We start from the raw sequence: 16,985 nt of genomic DNA, 5'->3' as shown, positions 1-16,985 counted from the left end.
CGACCAGGTACTCACTTTACATCTGAGTACGGTGAGCAAAGAACCTTTTCCAAGGCCTCGACTATGCCCAAAAGCGAGTGTCATGTCACAAGACCATATAGTTGCACAACAGAGAGAAGGGCTGTATAAATGCCATTTATTAATATTATTTTCCAAGCAACCGCTCATTGCTGAAGCTTATTAAGTAAGAGACCGGTATTAGATTTCGCACAATAGCAACACACATGAACGCTAAAACTTCCATTATTTGTGCTATTTACGCATTAGATAATCAACTATAATCATAACAACCAATGTATTAAGTAGGTGCGTATAAATTATAATATATATATTATATTATACGACATTATTAAAGTAACAGAATGAAACAGCCCCAGACATAGCAGAAAGAGAAATAATAGAAAAGATCATTCCCACCCCCCAAATAGAAAAACCTGCCTCACTCGACAGTCAAGGCAGTCTGATTTTTTGGGATGACTTTTCCTTGTGTTTCTCTTTCTGCTTTGTCTGGCTGTGTTTCATGCATCCCATTTCAGATCTTTGTGACAATATCACTACAAAGTTCTATCAGCACCAGATACAAAGAAAAATAAAAAAATAAGGACAAAAAAAGAGCTACTAAGAATTTTAAAAAAGGACCCCCAGTAAAGGGTTTCTTGTGCCACATTTCTTGAAAAACATTGGTGCACCAAACACTATTTTCTAAAAATCTTATAATGAATGAAAACATTACTAAATTATTGTTAGATTTTGAAAAAGAAAAAAGTATTTGGGTGCCCTAAACTATTTCAAGAAAAGTGCACCAAGAAGACCCTGGTGGGCCAAGTAACCCCATGTTCTCATCTCATGTAGTTCCATATCTGAAGCAGACGTCGGAGGTCATCTTCCGCCAAGCTGATCTATCTCTTGCCAATTCTATTAAAGCAGCTCCACCTTTCTCAGCTTCATCTGTCCAAGTTCTTATCCCTTTCAAATACGTTATTCTTTGTCTTCCTCTTATTCTTTTTCCATTCATCTTTCCAGTCAAGGCGAGTATTTCCAAACCAGGGTGGCGGATAATGTGTCCTAAAAATTCCATTTGGCGTTTGATGATTTTTGTTATCAGTGATCTTTTTCTGTTTGCCATTTCTAAAATTTCTTCATGTTACCCTAAGACAAAAAAGGCAAATTCAACAGAGATAAGAAGTTAAAACCAAGAGCAACCGTATATTGCTATACCCCATTGGTAATGATAAAGATGTACGCCTGCACATTGGAACCGAAGCAACGAGGGGTACTGCTTTTTTGATGCCTTGAATTTTTGTTGACACAGGTTGCAGGTGACAAACTAAGGGAAATAATCGATGAATGAATGAAAAAAGAAAGGAATGGATTATGGGAACTGTCTGTTGACAGTGACATAATTAGACGTGCAAAAATACTATCAAACGGCTTGACTTGTCTATTAATGGCATTTTCTCTTAAAGGTTTCATTAAATAATTATACAATTTCTGATTCCTTCCAGAGTAATCATTACTGTTATTTTTGTTTGTCGTTTGTTTTAAAGGGGTTTATGGCGCTTGCGACACATAGTGGTCACATGAGCGGCAGTAAAAAGTAAGAAAATGGGATAGACGAAAAATTAAAGATTTACAATTTTAAAAAGCGCATAAGAAAAGTAAGACGAAGGGGAATTGGGTCAAATAGGGAACAGATGTAGATTCCAAGAGCATCTATAAACGTACTCAGTGAAGGTCTCATCCAGACAGGATCCCACTAAGAGGAACACACACAAATGCTTACATTCAAAACAAATCTAACAATACATAACAGAGAGATGATTTACAATGAAAAGAATATCATCTCCCAAAACATTAAATATACATTTGTCATTTGACTGGTTTCCCTCCCAGCTAAGAGAAAGGACAAAACCAAGTAATCTCAATTTACGACAAAGACAGAAAGAAACTCAGAAAATAGATATAGGGTTATAGAAGACACAGCAGTAAGTGCCTCCCTGCCCAATACAGGAGGTCAAGAGCCCCACAAAGGACTGTTATTTTTTAATGGGATGTGTAATAAAATTATTTTTGAACTTTTATTGGTTTTCATCACTCGTTTTTGATAACCTAAAGTTGTGGTATGGCCAAATGCTATCACCATTATATCATAGAACAGGATACATATCCATCAACAGCATCCCCTTAATCATTGCCTTTAAACAACCAATATGTACTTTCATATTTTAAAAACAACAAACAAACTCACCAATACTGACCAAGAGTGCAAGATTAAAAAAAAAAAAAGATTCTTCCGGCTTAGTTGTAAAAGACATCCCTGACAAATAGAAGCCTTATAGTCTTAGTATTCACATTTGTAGATAAACCGATATAGCACCCCTTCTTAGAAGCCAATGCTAACAATAGAATTACATTCATCACATTTTGAACAAATTTGTGAATTAAAAATATAAACATTCCATTGTATAGAGGAAGAAACTAAAACAAATCACCAACTTAAATTATAAATTAAAAGTAAAAGGAGAAATAAATCAAATATTAAACAATATTTAAAAAATAAAATTATGCTAAATTTCCTTTTTCTATGTTAAGGGAGACACAATAATACAGACTATTGTTACTGTTACCTCAAAGTAGTATTTCAGTTCCAGTTTTGAAGCAACATGACAGCGGAACCTCATAAATGAAGTTGTTTGTCTAGATTCAAACATTATAAGGAAACTCCTAGTCACCTTCTTTAGATTCGAATCATCATATTGTAATTGTACAAATTACATAACGCTAAATGATCATTTCTATTGACAGCTATGTTTACATTATAATCTCTGCTTTTGTCCAAAATAATCTAATCCAAAAATGGCTGGCTTCCAATGGTTCAATATCTCATTAACTGTACAATCAATAGGAAATGGTAAAAATTGGTCAATATTGACTATTAAAAAAAATCATAAATCATAAATAAAATCACCACAGTTCTTCACAGAACACAAGATTAAAAGAGAGGAAAAAAATGGATGAAAAATATCGAATCACAAAATATTATTTATTATTTCTCTTTTTTCTTCTCCCAACAAGAGGTCTTTTCATATTTGCCCGAACTCATTTGATTTTTTCCTTTTTAGTCGGTGCAAGAATGAAATAAAAATCTAGTTTGGAATTCTTAAATTTACCCAAAAAGTGGCCCAGTGGTTAAGGTTTTGTTTGTTTTTAAGGGTTTTACGGCGCTTGCAACACATTAAGGACATATCAGCGCCAGTAAAAAGGAAGAATATGGGATAGTAAAAAGTTTCAGAATAACAATTAAAGCATCCAAGACTAAGGCAGACAAAGGGGAATTGGTTCAAATAGGGAATAGATGCAGATTCCAAGAGCACTCTATCAGTGTACTTAGTTTGAGATCACCTAAAAGTCTCATCCAGACACAAGCACAGGTCCCCACCAAGAAGAATACGCTCAAATGTTTACAAATCATATTTAATACGTTAAAAAAAAACATTATACAGTGCATAATGATTTACAAGGAAAAAAATATCATCTCCCAAAACTAACTATACATTTGATTGTTTCCCTCTCAACCAGGGTATCCGGCCAGGACCAGGGCAAAAGCAAGAAATCTCATTCCAAGACATAGACAGAAAGCATGTTGGAAAACAGATACAGGGGAATAGAAGACATAGTAAGTACCTCCCTGCCCACTATGGGAGGTCAGGAACCCCACCCAGCCAGTGGTTAAGGCATTGCACTGTGATCCGGAAGGATCTGGTATCAGTCCCGCTTCAGGCACTTTCATGTTTTTTCCTTGGGCGATTATAACCCCTAATTTGCTCACTTTGGACAACATGGGTGAATCCTGTTGACATCAGACATCTTGTTTGATGAATTATCAAAATTCCTTCATGAAATGAATAGGCGACGGTATCTAATGATACTGTGGCGGAAGGCGTAATTATTATTATTATAAATGATAATACAACCAACATTGGACTATATAAATTAAAAGGCAAATAAAAAAAGAAAAGAAGAAATACTTCCAGAAGTTATCATTTACAACAACAACAAAAAATCATCAAAATCACATATTCAAACTTCCCAACTAATCATGAGAATAAGAATAGCGCGCCGCTTCATCCTCAGCAATTCTCTTTGAATTTCATTGTCGACAACTTCTAACAGAAACAAACTTTCATGTGTTATTATTTAAAAGCCATGAAGATGATACAGGGCATTTTTTCATTCATTTTCAATTAATTCATTTTTAAAAGAAAATCTCACTTTTCTTGCTATATCGTATAATACGAGAGCATTTTACATGATATTTCATAAATTGCTTTGTATCAACATTAATATTTTAGATGTACTTTCACCACTACTTTCCTTTTTAAAGTATATTTACTATATTGCTTTATAAAATTATATTATTATATAATTTTATTTAAGCTTAATCATTCATTCTTGTAATTCACACTTGTAAACCCAATTTCCTAGGAGATCAATAAAGTTTATTTATTATCTATTACTATTTATTAGTATCATTTTTATCTTATCACTATTTGCCATGAAAATGACACTGAATATTAGCGGTACATTAAACCACCATTTTCATCTAAACGTCTGTATGTTTTTTACTAGTAGTGTAGTTTGCATCTCTCTCCAATATAGAAGAGTGATGTTGATATGTGGGTGATTGGAATGGGGTGCGTAATTAAAATACAACCAACACAGAATCTGAATCTCACTAACACATCAAAAAAGTCACAGAGTTAGCCCATCCCAACACGTCTTTAACCTGTTAACTGTCATACTCTAGAAAAACACGTATTTTAAAATTTGGCCAGAAACAAGTCCTTCAAATATCAATCGATTCAACTTGGCAAAAGCTCTCAAATCTGGAGTAAAGGAAGACCTTGGAAGGTTCCCAGGTTTGAGAGTTTTTTGCCAAGATGAGGGTGATTTAAATCGATTTATAATTGAAGGACAAGTTTTCAGGCCAAAATTGTTAAATGCACGTCTGTCCAGAGTAGAGCAGTTAACTGGTTAATAATCATGCAGTACTGTATAATGAATGTAATACAAAGAGCAAATTTTCAAAACCAAAATGAAAAACTCAATTAACTCACTCAACCCTTACACTGACTATCTCGGTAAGCACCCTAGTCCATTTATCACCAACACTGATTTTATCAGTATGGGCTTCGTTTGTTTATAAGACTTTTATGGCGCTTGAAACACATTTAGGTTAGTCTAATGCCAGTAACAAAGACGAAAATGGGATAGGCAAAAAATTTTAGATTTATAATTTAAGGACAAGACATAAAGTAAGATACAGGGGAATGGTTCAAATAGGGAACAGACTTATATTCCAAGAGCACACCATCAGTGTACTTAGTTCGAGATCAACTTAAAGTCAGTCTTATCATGACACCAGCACAGGAACTCACTAAGAGGATTACATTCAAATGTTAACAGCATATACCAAAACAAATACATAACTAACAATACATAACAGACAAATGATTTACAAGGACAAAAATATCATCTCCTAAAACCCTAACTATACATTTGACTGTTTCCCCTCCCAGCTAGGGTATCCGGCCAGGGCCAGGACAAAACCAAGTAATCCCACTCTAAGACAAAGACAGAAAGCATGTTGGAAAACAGATATAGGGGGATAGAAGACACAGTAAGTGCCACCCTGCCCACAATGGTAGGTCAAGACCCAGCCCAGACCTAAAAGTTTCATACCGACACAAGCACAGGATCAGACTAAAAAGAATACACTCAAATGCTTATAAATCATTATGCAAAACAACAAATATAACAGTAACAGTTCATAACAGAGAGATGATTTACAATGAAAAAAAATAACATCTCCGAAAACAATAACTAAACATTTGACTGTTTCTCTCACAGCCAAGTACTCCGACAAGGGCCAAGACCAAACCAAGTAATCTCATTCCAAGACAAGGACAGGAAGCAACTCATTCAGATATAGGGGGATAGAAGACTTAGCAAGTGACACCCTGCCCACCCTGGAAGATCTAAAGACCCCACCCAGAGTATGGACTGTTGAAATAATCTAACAATAAGTCATAAAAATTAACATTTTAAAGAAAGGTGAACCATTTATCTTTATAAACACACCACGCTTCATTTGTTTGGTCCTAAGGCTATTGATTGAAATTTAATTTTAGTAGGCATGTTGCCTTGGGATGAATTAGGCTGTTGTTACTTTTACCCTATTTACATTTTTCTGAGACAAACTACATGTATATTTTTAAAGCTTTTGTTTATAATTTTTACAAGATGGTGGAAGTTGAACAAAACTATGAACATGCCAATTTTCTTTTAGATAGTCCAATTATGCATATTTTTCATTTAATTTTGAAAAGTTCAAAAAAATTCTGTATGGTGAGTGGACAACATGGAGGGTAGAGTGCCAGGGTTGAGTGACTTAATTCTTTGTTGTCACCTAATGGTTATTTGCATCTCGATAACTTGATTTTGAAAATGAAAATATATAGCTAGGCCATTGTCATGAACTTGACATGATATGCAATGAGCCTGCCTTGGGCCCAACCTTATTTTAGCACCTTTGTAAAAAAGATATTTAAAAAATAAATAGAATTAAAGCTGCTGATTAAATGTGAATTTCTGAATATAAATAAGCGCACAAAGATTATCATGTGTGAAATGATTATAACTGAATATAATACGATATGTGCATCTTCATAAATATAAAAAAAGCACAACTACATGCATGCATATATAATCAAATTAGCTAACACTTAATGATAAACATGTCAAACATAAAACTGAATGAAATATTTACAAAACATACACAAAAGTGTATAATACTGGGGTAAATCAAAGAAAGCAGCTGAACAATTTTCTTTGTCATTAGTCATCATGTCATTGCAAAATATGGAAGCTTCTAGAGAGGTTCTTTAACATCTTCAAATGCCATTATTGCACAATTATTATCACTACAAACCACATGCTCAAAAACAATGTTGGTCCATTTGAACTATCCTTGTGCGAAAAGAAAAGTGAATATCTGTAGCCATACAGAGCTGTTCAATTGAGCACTTTGCACACCAGAGCTGTGCAAAGGTTAAAGTTTAACCTCATCAAATCATTACACAATTCTGGGTTTTGGCTTTGGAGGAGGTTTGGGTTTTATAGGCTCTTTCCGAAGTGAAGCTTCTTCCCTATGATTAGGCACTACCTCTAACACTGTTCCATTGGTAGATTTTTTAAAGGTTGGCATTGACTCGTCTGTTTCTTTTTCTCCATTTATATTTCCTTCTTTGACATCCGATTTTTCTCTCTTTATGACATCACCGCTATCACTTTTATTACTACTGTATAGTTTCGGGGGCATTTCTGGAGATTTTACCTTTTTTAATCCCCTTGGTTTAGGCACAGGCGCCTTTTGAAGCTGCGTTGTTTTATTTTGCAAGTCAACTTTTGTATATGTTACCTTATCATCAACCCCTGGTTCTGAATTTGTCGAGACACAACTTAAATTTGATTCTGGATTTTCCCTTTCATTAGAACTTGAAGACAGCAAACTTTGATTAATTTTACACTCGGGTTTTGGACTAGAGTTAGAAATTGTAGAATTGCTATTAGAATTTGTTTCACTGTCATTATTAAAGGATTTTGCAATTCTCTTACGACGAGGGGGAACAGGAGGCTCTTGTGTTGGTTTTCCCATACTATGGCCTTCACTATCCCCCAATGTTAAATCTGACTTTGTTGTAAGGGACTTATCTTGTCCTGTAAGACTATCCATACTCTTTGAAACTATAGTACTGCTTTTCTGTCCAAGGGAGGAAGCAGAACGACGTGGAGGCAAGGGTGGAAGAGACGAAGTACTGTGCTGAGAGCCTTCAAAAGATGCCGTGGCACCTTTAAGTTGATTATTTTCTCGAACAATGTTGCTTTTGGGACTGTCAGGCTTTTTTTGCTTGTCCTGAGTATCATCCTCTAACTGGTGAGGTGCATCATAAAAAGGATCATCATCGCCTTCATTTTCAAATTCTAAATCTTCTTGGGATATGTTAGTATCAGAACGCTCTCGAATTGGAGAAGATACTGACTGCTTGGACTGGATTTTCTCCCTTCTTTTAGCCCTGTTTTTGGCGTATGTTCTTGAAACAATTTGTTTGATGGGCATGGATTTGTGAAAGCGAGAGGCAAAACCTTTAGGCTCTTTTTTCTCGAGAGGTGGTGTACTCGGGCTCGATCTCAAAGGTCCGATCTCCACATCCTCGTACACATTGTAGTCTATAGGAGATGGAGAAATAAAAAAAAATTGATATAATGTTAGTCTAGACAATATTACAGTGGAAACCCAATATAACAGAGATGGTGGAACCAGAGCAATATCCCTAATGTATGAGTTCAGTGCTATTAGTAGTAGTATTAGTAGTAGTAATAGTAGTAGTAAGTGTAGTGGTAGTAGTATTAGTAGTACCATTAGTAGTAGTAGTAGTAGTATTAGTAGTACCATTAGTAGTAGTAGTAGTAGTAGTAGTAAGTAGTAGTAGTAGTAGTCGTAGTAGTAGCAGCAGTAGTAACAGCGACATCTGCAGCAGTAGTAATGACAATAACAATGGTGGAATAGTAGTACTTTTAGTAGCAGTGGTATCAGTATTAATTATAGCCGTAGAAGCAGTCGTAGTAGCAACAGTAACAGTTGTATCAACAGTGGTAGTAGTAGTAGAAGTATTAGTAGTAGTGACAACAGTAATATTTGTAGGTCTTGAAGCTGTAGTAGCATCAACACCATAAGTTCCGTCAAATGGGGTCGCTTTGCCTTAAGGGTGACTTTGTTCTATTGATTTGGACAAATTAGATTGTATTTAGATTTGTGACAGTTATTTCTTTTGATGAAAAATCAAGACATTTAACTAGGGAAATAACTGCAACACGCCTGAGAATACTCAAAATTGGTTGAGGCAAAGCCACCCCAATGACGGTAATTAAATTTCATAGCAATACACACACACACACACACACAATTGGTTACTCGAAATCCCTGTTACCAAGCAATATACTAAGAGGGGGGGGGGGGTTACTGATCTATCTGGATTCTTGTTATTACTCATACATCCAGACTTGTTATATGTGATTTCCACCGAGTATAATGACAACTTAATTTTTATTGGACGAAATTCATCCTTAGCAAATAAAAATATTTGTTCATAGCAAAAGACAAGTAATGCTCTTGAATCATCGATAACCAGTTCAACTGTAAAACTAACAGAGAATCAATTCTATTTTCTACAATTTTTATTGGAATTTCATATACATCAGACCTGCCAACTTGAAAATTTTAAAAGTTGCAATTCTTATGAGATAAAAAACTGTAGTCGCAATAGTTCACTTTCAAAAAAAACCCTCACAAGGATTAAATAACACTTCAAAATCCTTACAATGAAGCAGTCTGGCATCAATTTTCATTCTCCATAGGATTTAATGACTTAGAGATGTTCATGTTCTGAACTGAAATTAGAGCCAAAATTTTGTAATTTTACTAATTTTTTGTAATAGTAGGCAGGTCTGTATAAACTATATAAATGTTGCAACATTCAGGAAGTCATTTCCTTTTTTTTTCAATAGCTGCAATGCTTTGGAGGCAGTGTAGATCTCTGTAATCTGGAGATGGATCCTGTGAGATAAGTTGGAGAAATAATCATAAAATTATATCATTGCTAAAAACCTCATTTCATAAAATTTAAATAGCCTGGAATAGTTAAAATCAGACCTATCAACGGAATTGAGATAACTCTCTCCTTACCGATCCTTTTCAGTATTTTCCAAAAATGGCATTCTTACCCAGCAGAAAAATTGATTCTTTAAACTCAAAAAAGCTCTCTACAAAACGACATTATTTTGTTATTAATCAAACAAAGATCATTCTTCAAAGTTTGTGAGGTGCAAAAAATAAATCTGAATAGGGAAAAGTGTATATTGTGTCGTAACAAATGTGACGATTTTGATGGAGGTGGTAAGGAGAAGGTTGAGGTATAAATCTTTTGAAATGTTCGATGAGACCAAATGGTAGAACTCAGCTGGTCACTTCATCAGATGAGGAAGAAGAATGATCTATGAGAAATATAATAAAACAATATATCTCCCAGTTCAGGGGTCTGGCCAGCTAAATTGGTAGAGTGCTCTTAGTATTCTAGCACACTCTCTAAGAGAAGCCAAAAATGCGTGCTTGAATCCAATCCAATGGTCATGGGGAAAGTAGTCCTTCAGAGCTGTCAGGCCCATGGAGTTGGAGTTTATCTCCCGGTTTCTATAGTGTGAATTAGACAGTAGCAATTGCTTGCTACCCTTTGGATAGGACACTGGTCTATCATCCTGGGTGGAGTTGAAATTTCTTTCTGAAACCCTCTGTCCACCCAGCAGTGATTGGGTAGCTGGGTCTGTTAGATCTGGCAGAAAGTACTTCACGATAGACTAGTGTCCTATCCTATCCAAAGGGTAGCAAGCAATTGGTGTTGTCCATTTCACGCTATAGAAACTGGGATAAACTCATGTTCCATGGGCCTAATGGCTGTGAAGGAGTAGTTTTTACTATTGCTATATATATTTTTTTAAAAACAAAAAAACAATTAAAGTTAAGTCTTATAATTTTAATCATTATATCAATTTTCAACTTATACAGAATTCCTACCACCGTGCACATATTTTGCAGGTCTGATATCCAAACGCAATTTAATGGCTTGTTTTGCTGTAATGGACAATATATTTTGCATTCGTTTGAGAGTATTTCCATTACAACAATGAGCCCATAATAATCTTGGGTTACCAGGCCTGCAAATAAGTACACATTGGTTCTGACATAACACTGTTTTGAGACGATGAGTCACATATAAATGCAAAGATAAATTATATCTAAATTTCCAAAATAGAATCAGAAATATCTAACACTGATGATAGTAACGGTAGTGGATTAATAAATCAACAACTGACGACCATAAAGAAAACAAAGACGCACGTCGCACTGATTCTGTGTTGAGAAAAACACAATTTCAGACCTGCCTACTTGAAAATTGAAAAGTTCGTAATTTTTAGGAGTTAGAAATCGTAGTTGCTATTCAATTCAATAGCTGATGTCACGTCGCCCAGCAACGGCGGCCATTGTGGTTCTAAACAAAGAAAATCTGTACTTTTTATTCTTCATGCTGGCTAGAACTTTTCATATGTCTTGTCTTGTGATCAGAATGTGTAAAAGTCAAAACATGATCAGATTTATAATGATTTTTTTCCTCTGGATACGCTTTTATGCTCGTCAGAGAAATATATCATAAGGGCGTCTGCCATTTTTCCGATAGTTTAGAGCCAGTTACTAAGTTACCATACGTCATTACGAGGGTTGTGACTTTACGACTGTTGAAACGTATTAACTTTAAAAATCAATAATTTACCCTGTCAAGGATTACATAAACTTCAAAATCCTAAAAAAATTATGTTCTCTAGCATCAACCCTCATTTTCAATAAGAGGGCTAAGAGATGCTCATGAAGATCTGAAATTGGAAAATTTCGTAATTTTATGAATGTTTCATCGTAATAGGCAGGTCTGCAATTTTAAATATAGGAAGTCTTATTTTACTATATTGCTATAGAGGTGCCTAAATAAGCCAATAAAATGGAGAGAGGAAATAAAGCGAGTGAAATGTACCCCCTTTTATATGAGTTCAAAATGTTTATTTTAGACCATTAGCCAATAGTCGTAACATCTCTCTGAACTAATTATTTTAATTAACAATTATAATAATAAAGGATAACACGCTTTTAGTAATTTTTATAGCTTAAAAAAAAACAAGTAACAACAACAATAATAATAATAATAATGATGATAATAATAATAATGATGATAATAATAATAATAATAATAATAATAATAATAATAATAATAATAATAATAATAATAATAATAATAACGATGATGATGATGATGATAATAATAATAATAATAATAATAATAATAATAATAATAATAATGATAATAATAATAATGATGATAATAATAATAATGATGATTTATAATAATAATAATAATAATAATAATAATAATAATAATAATAATAATAATAATAATAATAATAATAATAATAATAATAATAATAATGATAATGAGTCACATTTACTCACTTTATTTTTCTCTCCCTTTTACTCTGTATTTGGTTTGAAATTTTTACCTCCTCTCTTTATCATGATATTGGTGCCCTTCCAATATTTTCATATTCATAGTAAACGTTGACAAATGAAAAATATAGGCTAAGGGGCAAAACTCATAAAATTCGATTTCGTGACATGTGACCTTTCCCCCGTGGTCTTCAACTATATGTTTTTCAGACCGCTTGCGTGGATTTTCTGTACAATCATTTAATATGAATTGGCAATTTTTAAAAAATAATAATTTTTTACCTTCATCACTAGAAACACTTGAGTGAGGGGCTAATGATGCCTCTTTCAGATTCTCAGGGTCACCGGTATTTTCTTTTGTCTCGTAGTCATTTAGCTTATCCGATGGAGGTCTCATTGACAGTGCCATTAATCCCATGGCTTCAGGGTGTGGCAAGGGCTCTGGAGCAGCTTTTGGTGGCCGCCAATGTTTAGGATTCAGCACCTGACTAAGGCGCCGTATTTTGTCAATCTTCTTTGACTTAGTCCTCTTACCAGGTTGCCTATTTGTAAAAAGGAAATAACAAATTTACAACAATAGGTATAACATTAAAAAAAACATAACAAAACGAAATAAAAAAAAAAAAATTTTAAACACCCAAAAAAAAACCCAACTAAATAATAATAATAATAATAATAATAATAATAATAAAATAATAATAATAATAATAATAATAATAGTATTATATTTTTTGAGTGCTCTTCCATATCACGAGGAAATGCTCAGAGTGCTTTACAGGGGCATCAACAATTAAATTTGGAAAATAACAAAGTTTTAAGATGCTTTTTAAACATATCTTCCAATGAAGAATGCCTATTTTCTTTTAGAAGATGATGTTGGGGTGTTTCTAGAAAAGGATTGTCCTCCATATGATACGCAAGAGTTCTTTCCTTGAAAGACAAGCAAATTTTCCATCGGATGACGAGCGAAGGGATCGGGTTGGTGTATTTATCCAATTTATCATAAAGATAAGTTAGTTGATATATGTGTTAAGGCATTTAAATACACAATATCAGAACTTTGTACAATATTTGCTCCTTAACAGGAAGCCAATGAAGCTCTTTTAGCAGAGGTGACGCATGATGTTTCTTGCTGCGCTAAAGGACTAATGTTGCAGCATTATTTTGAATTCTTTGCAGCCTGAGTATTCTCTCGCGGGTGAGATTCAAAAAGAGAGTTACAAAAGTCAAGTTTTGAAAAAAAAACCCAACAAAACAGGCATGAGTCATACCACATGATTATGCACAACGCCTCCATAGTATAAAAATTAATAAATACTCCATTTCTTCCACTGGCAAGCCACATGGATTCCATTCCCTGTCATAAATATCACCTATTAGATTTTTTTATTTAGCAACATGTAACATGTAGAAAGAAACATTATGCCTGTTGTTAGGCGATATTACAATTTTTTTCCAATAGAGACAATGTTGTAAACAGTCAGGTACTCATTTTACACCTCAGTAAGGTGAGAGAATGTGAATTAAGAGCCTTTTCCAAGGACTCAACTATGCGCCAAGTGAGACTCGAACCCAGGATCTTTCAATCCAGAAGCAAATACATACAGACCACATAGTCATAGCCACACTAAATAAAAATAATCTTTAAAATTTTACCTTGAAGTCTCTGTTGACAGGGTAGATGAATCAATCGTTGATGACCTTTCATCTGATGCAACGGATTGGACCTCACATTCTTCTTCTTCTGCCCACACTTTACACAGTCGCTCTCTCTCTTCATATTGACCATGGGTCAATATTTCATATGGCACTTGGACAGCATCAGCATTTGATCTTATTACATTTATATCATAAAGGTCAAGTCTTTCACGAAAAGCTAACACCAGCCCACTTGTTAATGATATTCCTATGTTTTTATGGGATGATGAATGTTTTGTAGGAGAAGGCCAATCACCATCTGTGATTTCAGTCTCTGATGCCGAGGATGGTAACTGATTTTTAACACAAGGTGAAGACACTAAGATTCGTTCAGGCAAAAATTTTAGCAGTTTTAAATTAACAGGAAGATCTTGTAGCATTTTCTCAGAAGTGTCAATCAGGGTGGCAACCTCTTGCTCTGGTATACGTTCACCACCAGTAAGTAGGTCATCCATACCAATGACTCTTCTGCTATTTGGGTCTGTGGATATCACCATATTTACTTCAAAATCAAGGGGTAGTTTCATTTTTACATTAGATCCACCTTCTCTATTGACCTTTTCACACTTCAACACCTTACATTCAGTATGCGAACCTTTCAGCTTTACTGATGAGGTGGCATTTGTTGTTATCCGAAGCAGGTCGCCAAATTGCAGCAAGATAGGGCGAGGATAATCGGATACTATGTCTTCCAAAACTGTAATTTCTGATCCCACTGGCAGTGACAATAACTCGGAAACGATATAAAACTTCTCTGGATATTCGATGAAAGATATTTTCAAATCACTGGATAAACTGTAAATCTTATTGGCTTTCAAATCCTCAGCATACAGACGTTTAGTCTTTTCAAGTCTGTAAACTGATAGCTCCTCAGTCCCATGCAATAAAGTCTGGAGAGATATATCACAATTTGATATGTCCATAATTTTGGCATTCACAGGGCACCCATAAATGTCTGTGAAGTTGGACACATCAACTGGCACGAGAGGCTGTGGCATGGGAGGGGTAGGGGGAGCAGGAAATGTGGGAGTTTGTGGGGGCTGTGAAGATGGGGCAATTACAAAGGGGTCTTTATTTCTAGCAACACTTGGAACCTCATAATCGTCCAAATTGTGTTCCCTAACACAAAGGTCAGCAGTCAGAGGTATCTTCCACTCTGTGTCTGTGTCGTTCAAAGGAGAAGCGCTTATTAATAAGTTTGGTTTTAACATGTGAATAACACCAGTAAAGTTAATCAGCTGTTGCGTATTCTTATCAGATGATAACGAATTGTCTTTTTCATCTTCTCCAGTGAGAAAACATTCTCTAAATCCAGAATCACCCGAGTTACTTTTGAAGGAAGCTGCCGAATCATTTGAATTATTTTTTGATATCTTTAGACGTCTGGGTACAGGGGCAAAGTCAATTAATTGCTTTAGTGTGTATGAATCTTCGTCTTCAAGTGGAAAGAAGTTGGCGCGGGAATCAAGGCTTAAAAACAAAACATTTTCTAACTCGTCAGTAACTTTTAGTCTCTCCCGTCCATCTTTGGGATCTGTAATAAGGCCTCTAAATTTGAATTTATCTCCTCTGTGAATGGAAAACCCAGGAAGATAGGGATCGTCATAATTCGACGTTGCCTCGAAATGCGTAGGACTGTCCATGACCAAATCAGCAATGGACGGGTACATGATGATGGATGCAGCTCTGTCACTGACATTTTTGGGGGGAAGAACATTAAATTTATAAGGAAAATCAAGAGGAACATTTACTTGCTTCCGAGTTCCAGTGCTACTGTCTTGATGAGTCAGAGTTAACGTTTTTGTCTCACAAGATTTCAGGAAAAGAATGTCCCCTTTTGTTATTTGAATAGAAGACGTTAAATGTTTACCACTTACTACACAAACACAAATTGGCAATTCTGCTGTCTTTATAAATTCACTAAGTTCTTTGTGTTCTAAAGCCATTTCCTCGTTGCTACACAGGGACTCCGTTCCTCCACTGTGTGACGCCATTTTTGTCTTCACACTCCTCATTCACTGTCATCATAGCTGATCGTTACATCGCGAGTCGCGAAGTTGACACACACAGCACACACACACAGCATTGAGCGACACAACACACAACACTGCGCAAGGTCATCATCCCCACTCCGAAAAGTGAGTGGAGCAGGCACTTATGTTGGTAACAACAAGATATGAAGTGAGTAGAAAAGTGCCAGAAGACAATAGAGAATAAAAATTTTTTTTTTTTTCGCGGCGGTGGTGGGGTTTGAACCTGCGACCTTATTGGTACGACAACTCCGCCTGGCAGGTGAGAGCGTGGCTCTACCGTGTGAGCTATCCACGAACACAAAAATATTCGTTTCAAACCCAAAGTCATTTCTAGATCCCTCTCTCACCCACTTCTTGAGATCGCCGATTCGTTCACCACCATCGCGAAGTAATTTTGACCAGCAGTTAAGCTTAATAGCCAATATTCTCATCACAAACATATAACATAGAAACGATTGAGACATTGAGTATGCTCCGGTGTATGGGGTGAATTTTTAATTCAGAAAAGTGAGTGGAGCAGGCACTTATGTTGGTAACAACAAGATATGAAGTGAGTAGAAAAGTGCCAGAAGACAATAGAGAATAAAAATTTTTTTCGCGGCGGTGGTGGGGTTTGAACCTGCGACCTTATTGGTACGACAACTCCGCCTGGCAGGTGAGAGCGTGGCTCTACCGTGTGAGCTATCCACGAACACAAAAATATTCGTTTCAAACCCAAAGTCATTTCTAGATCCCTCTCTCACCCACTTCTTGAGATCGCCGATTCGTTCACCACCATCGCGAAGTAATTTTGACCAGCAGTTAAGCTTAATAGCCAATATTCTCATCACAAACATATAACATAGAAACGATTGAGACATTGAGTATGCTCCGGTGTATGGGGTGAATTTTTAATTCAGAAAAGTGAGTGGAGCAGGCACTTATGTTGGTAACAACAAGATATGAAGTGAGTAGAAAAGTGCCAGAAGACAATAGAGAATAAAAATTTTTTTCGCGGCGGTGGTGGGGTTTGAACCTGCGACCTTATTGGTACGACAACTCCGCCTGGCAGGTGAGAGCGTGGCTCTACCGTGTGAGCTATCCACGAA

The 16,985-nt window shown here is 35.5% G+C and overlaps 1 protein-coding gene across 1 annotated transcript; it reads right to left on the bottom strand.

Moving 5' to 3' along the window:
- Positions 1-3,029: 3,029 nt before the first annotated feature.
- LOC144962686 (uncharacterized) lies at positions 3,030-15,887 on the bottom strand. Its single transcript, XM_078895825.1, has 3 exons — positions 13,823-15,887; positions 12,449-12,708; positions 3,030-8,289 (listed from the first exon to the last, which is right to left on the bottom strand). Exons 1-3 carry the CDS (start codon positions 15,877-15,879, stop codon positions 7,136-7,138), a joined length of 3,471 nt encoding a protein of 1,156 aa, XP_078751951.1. The 5' UTR covers positions 15,880-15,887; the 3' UTR covers positions 3,030-7,135.
- Between the last annotated feature and the right edge of the window lie 1,098 nt (positions 15,888-16,985).

Source organism: Berghia stephanieae, chromosome 1, assembly GCF_034508935.2.
Source record: "Berghia stephanieae isolate SIO BIC M18660-M18661 chromosome 1, UCSD_Bste_1.3, whole genome shotgun sequence".
Taxonomy (NCBI): Eukaryota; Metazoa; Mollusca; class Gastropoda; order Nudibranchia; family Aeolidiidae; genus Berghia; species Berghia stephanieae.
The sequence above is the reverse complement of the archived record's forward strand: the minus strand, read 5'-3'. Positions and strand labels throughout refer to the sequence as shown.

What these genes read in the sequence shown, in the direction of transcription:
- LOC144962686 (XM_078895825.1), bottom strand. Translation starts at nt 15,879, where the DNA reads ATGAGGAGTGTGAAGACAAAAATGGCGTCACACAGTGGAGGAACGGAG. An exon ending in CTGTCAACAGAGACTTCAAG is followed by an intron (nt 12,709 to 13,822) that starts GTAAAATTTTAA and finishes TTTTACAAATAG; the next exon opens with GCAACCTGGTAAGAGGACTA. An exon ending in AAGTGTTTCTAGTGATGAAG is followed by an intron (nt 8,290 to 12,448) that starts GTAAAAAATTAT and finishes CATCTCCTATAG; the next exon opens with ACTACAATGTGTACGAGGAT.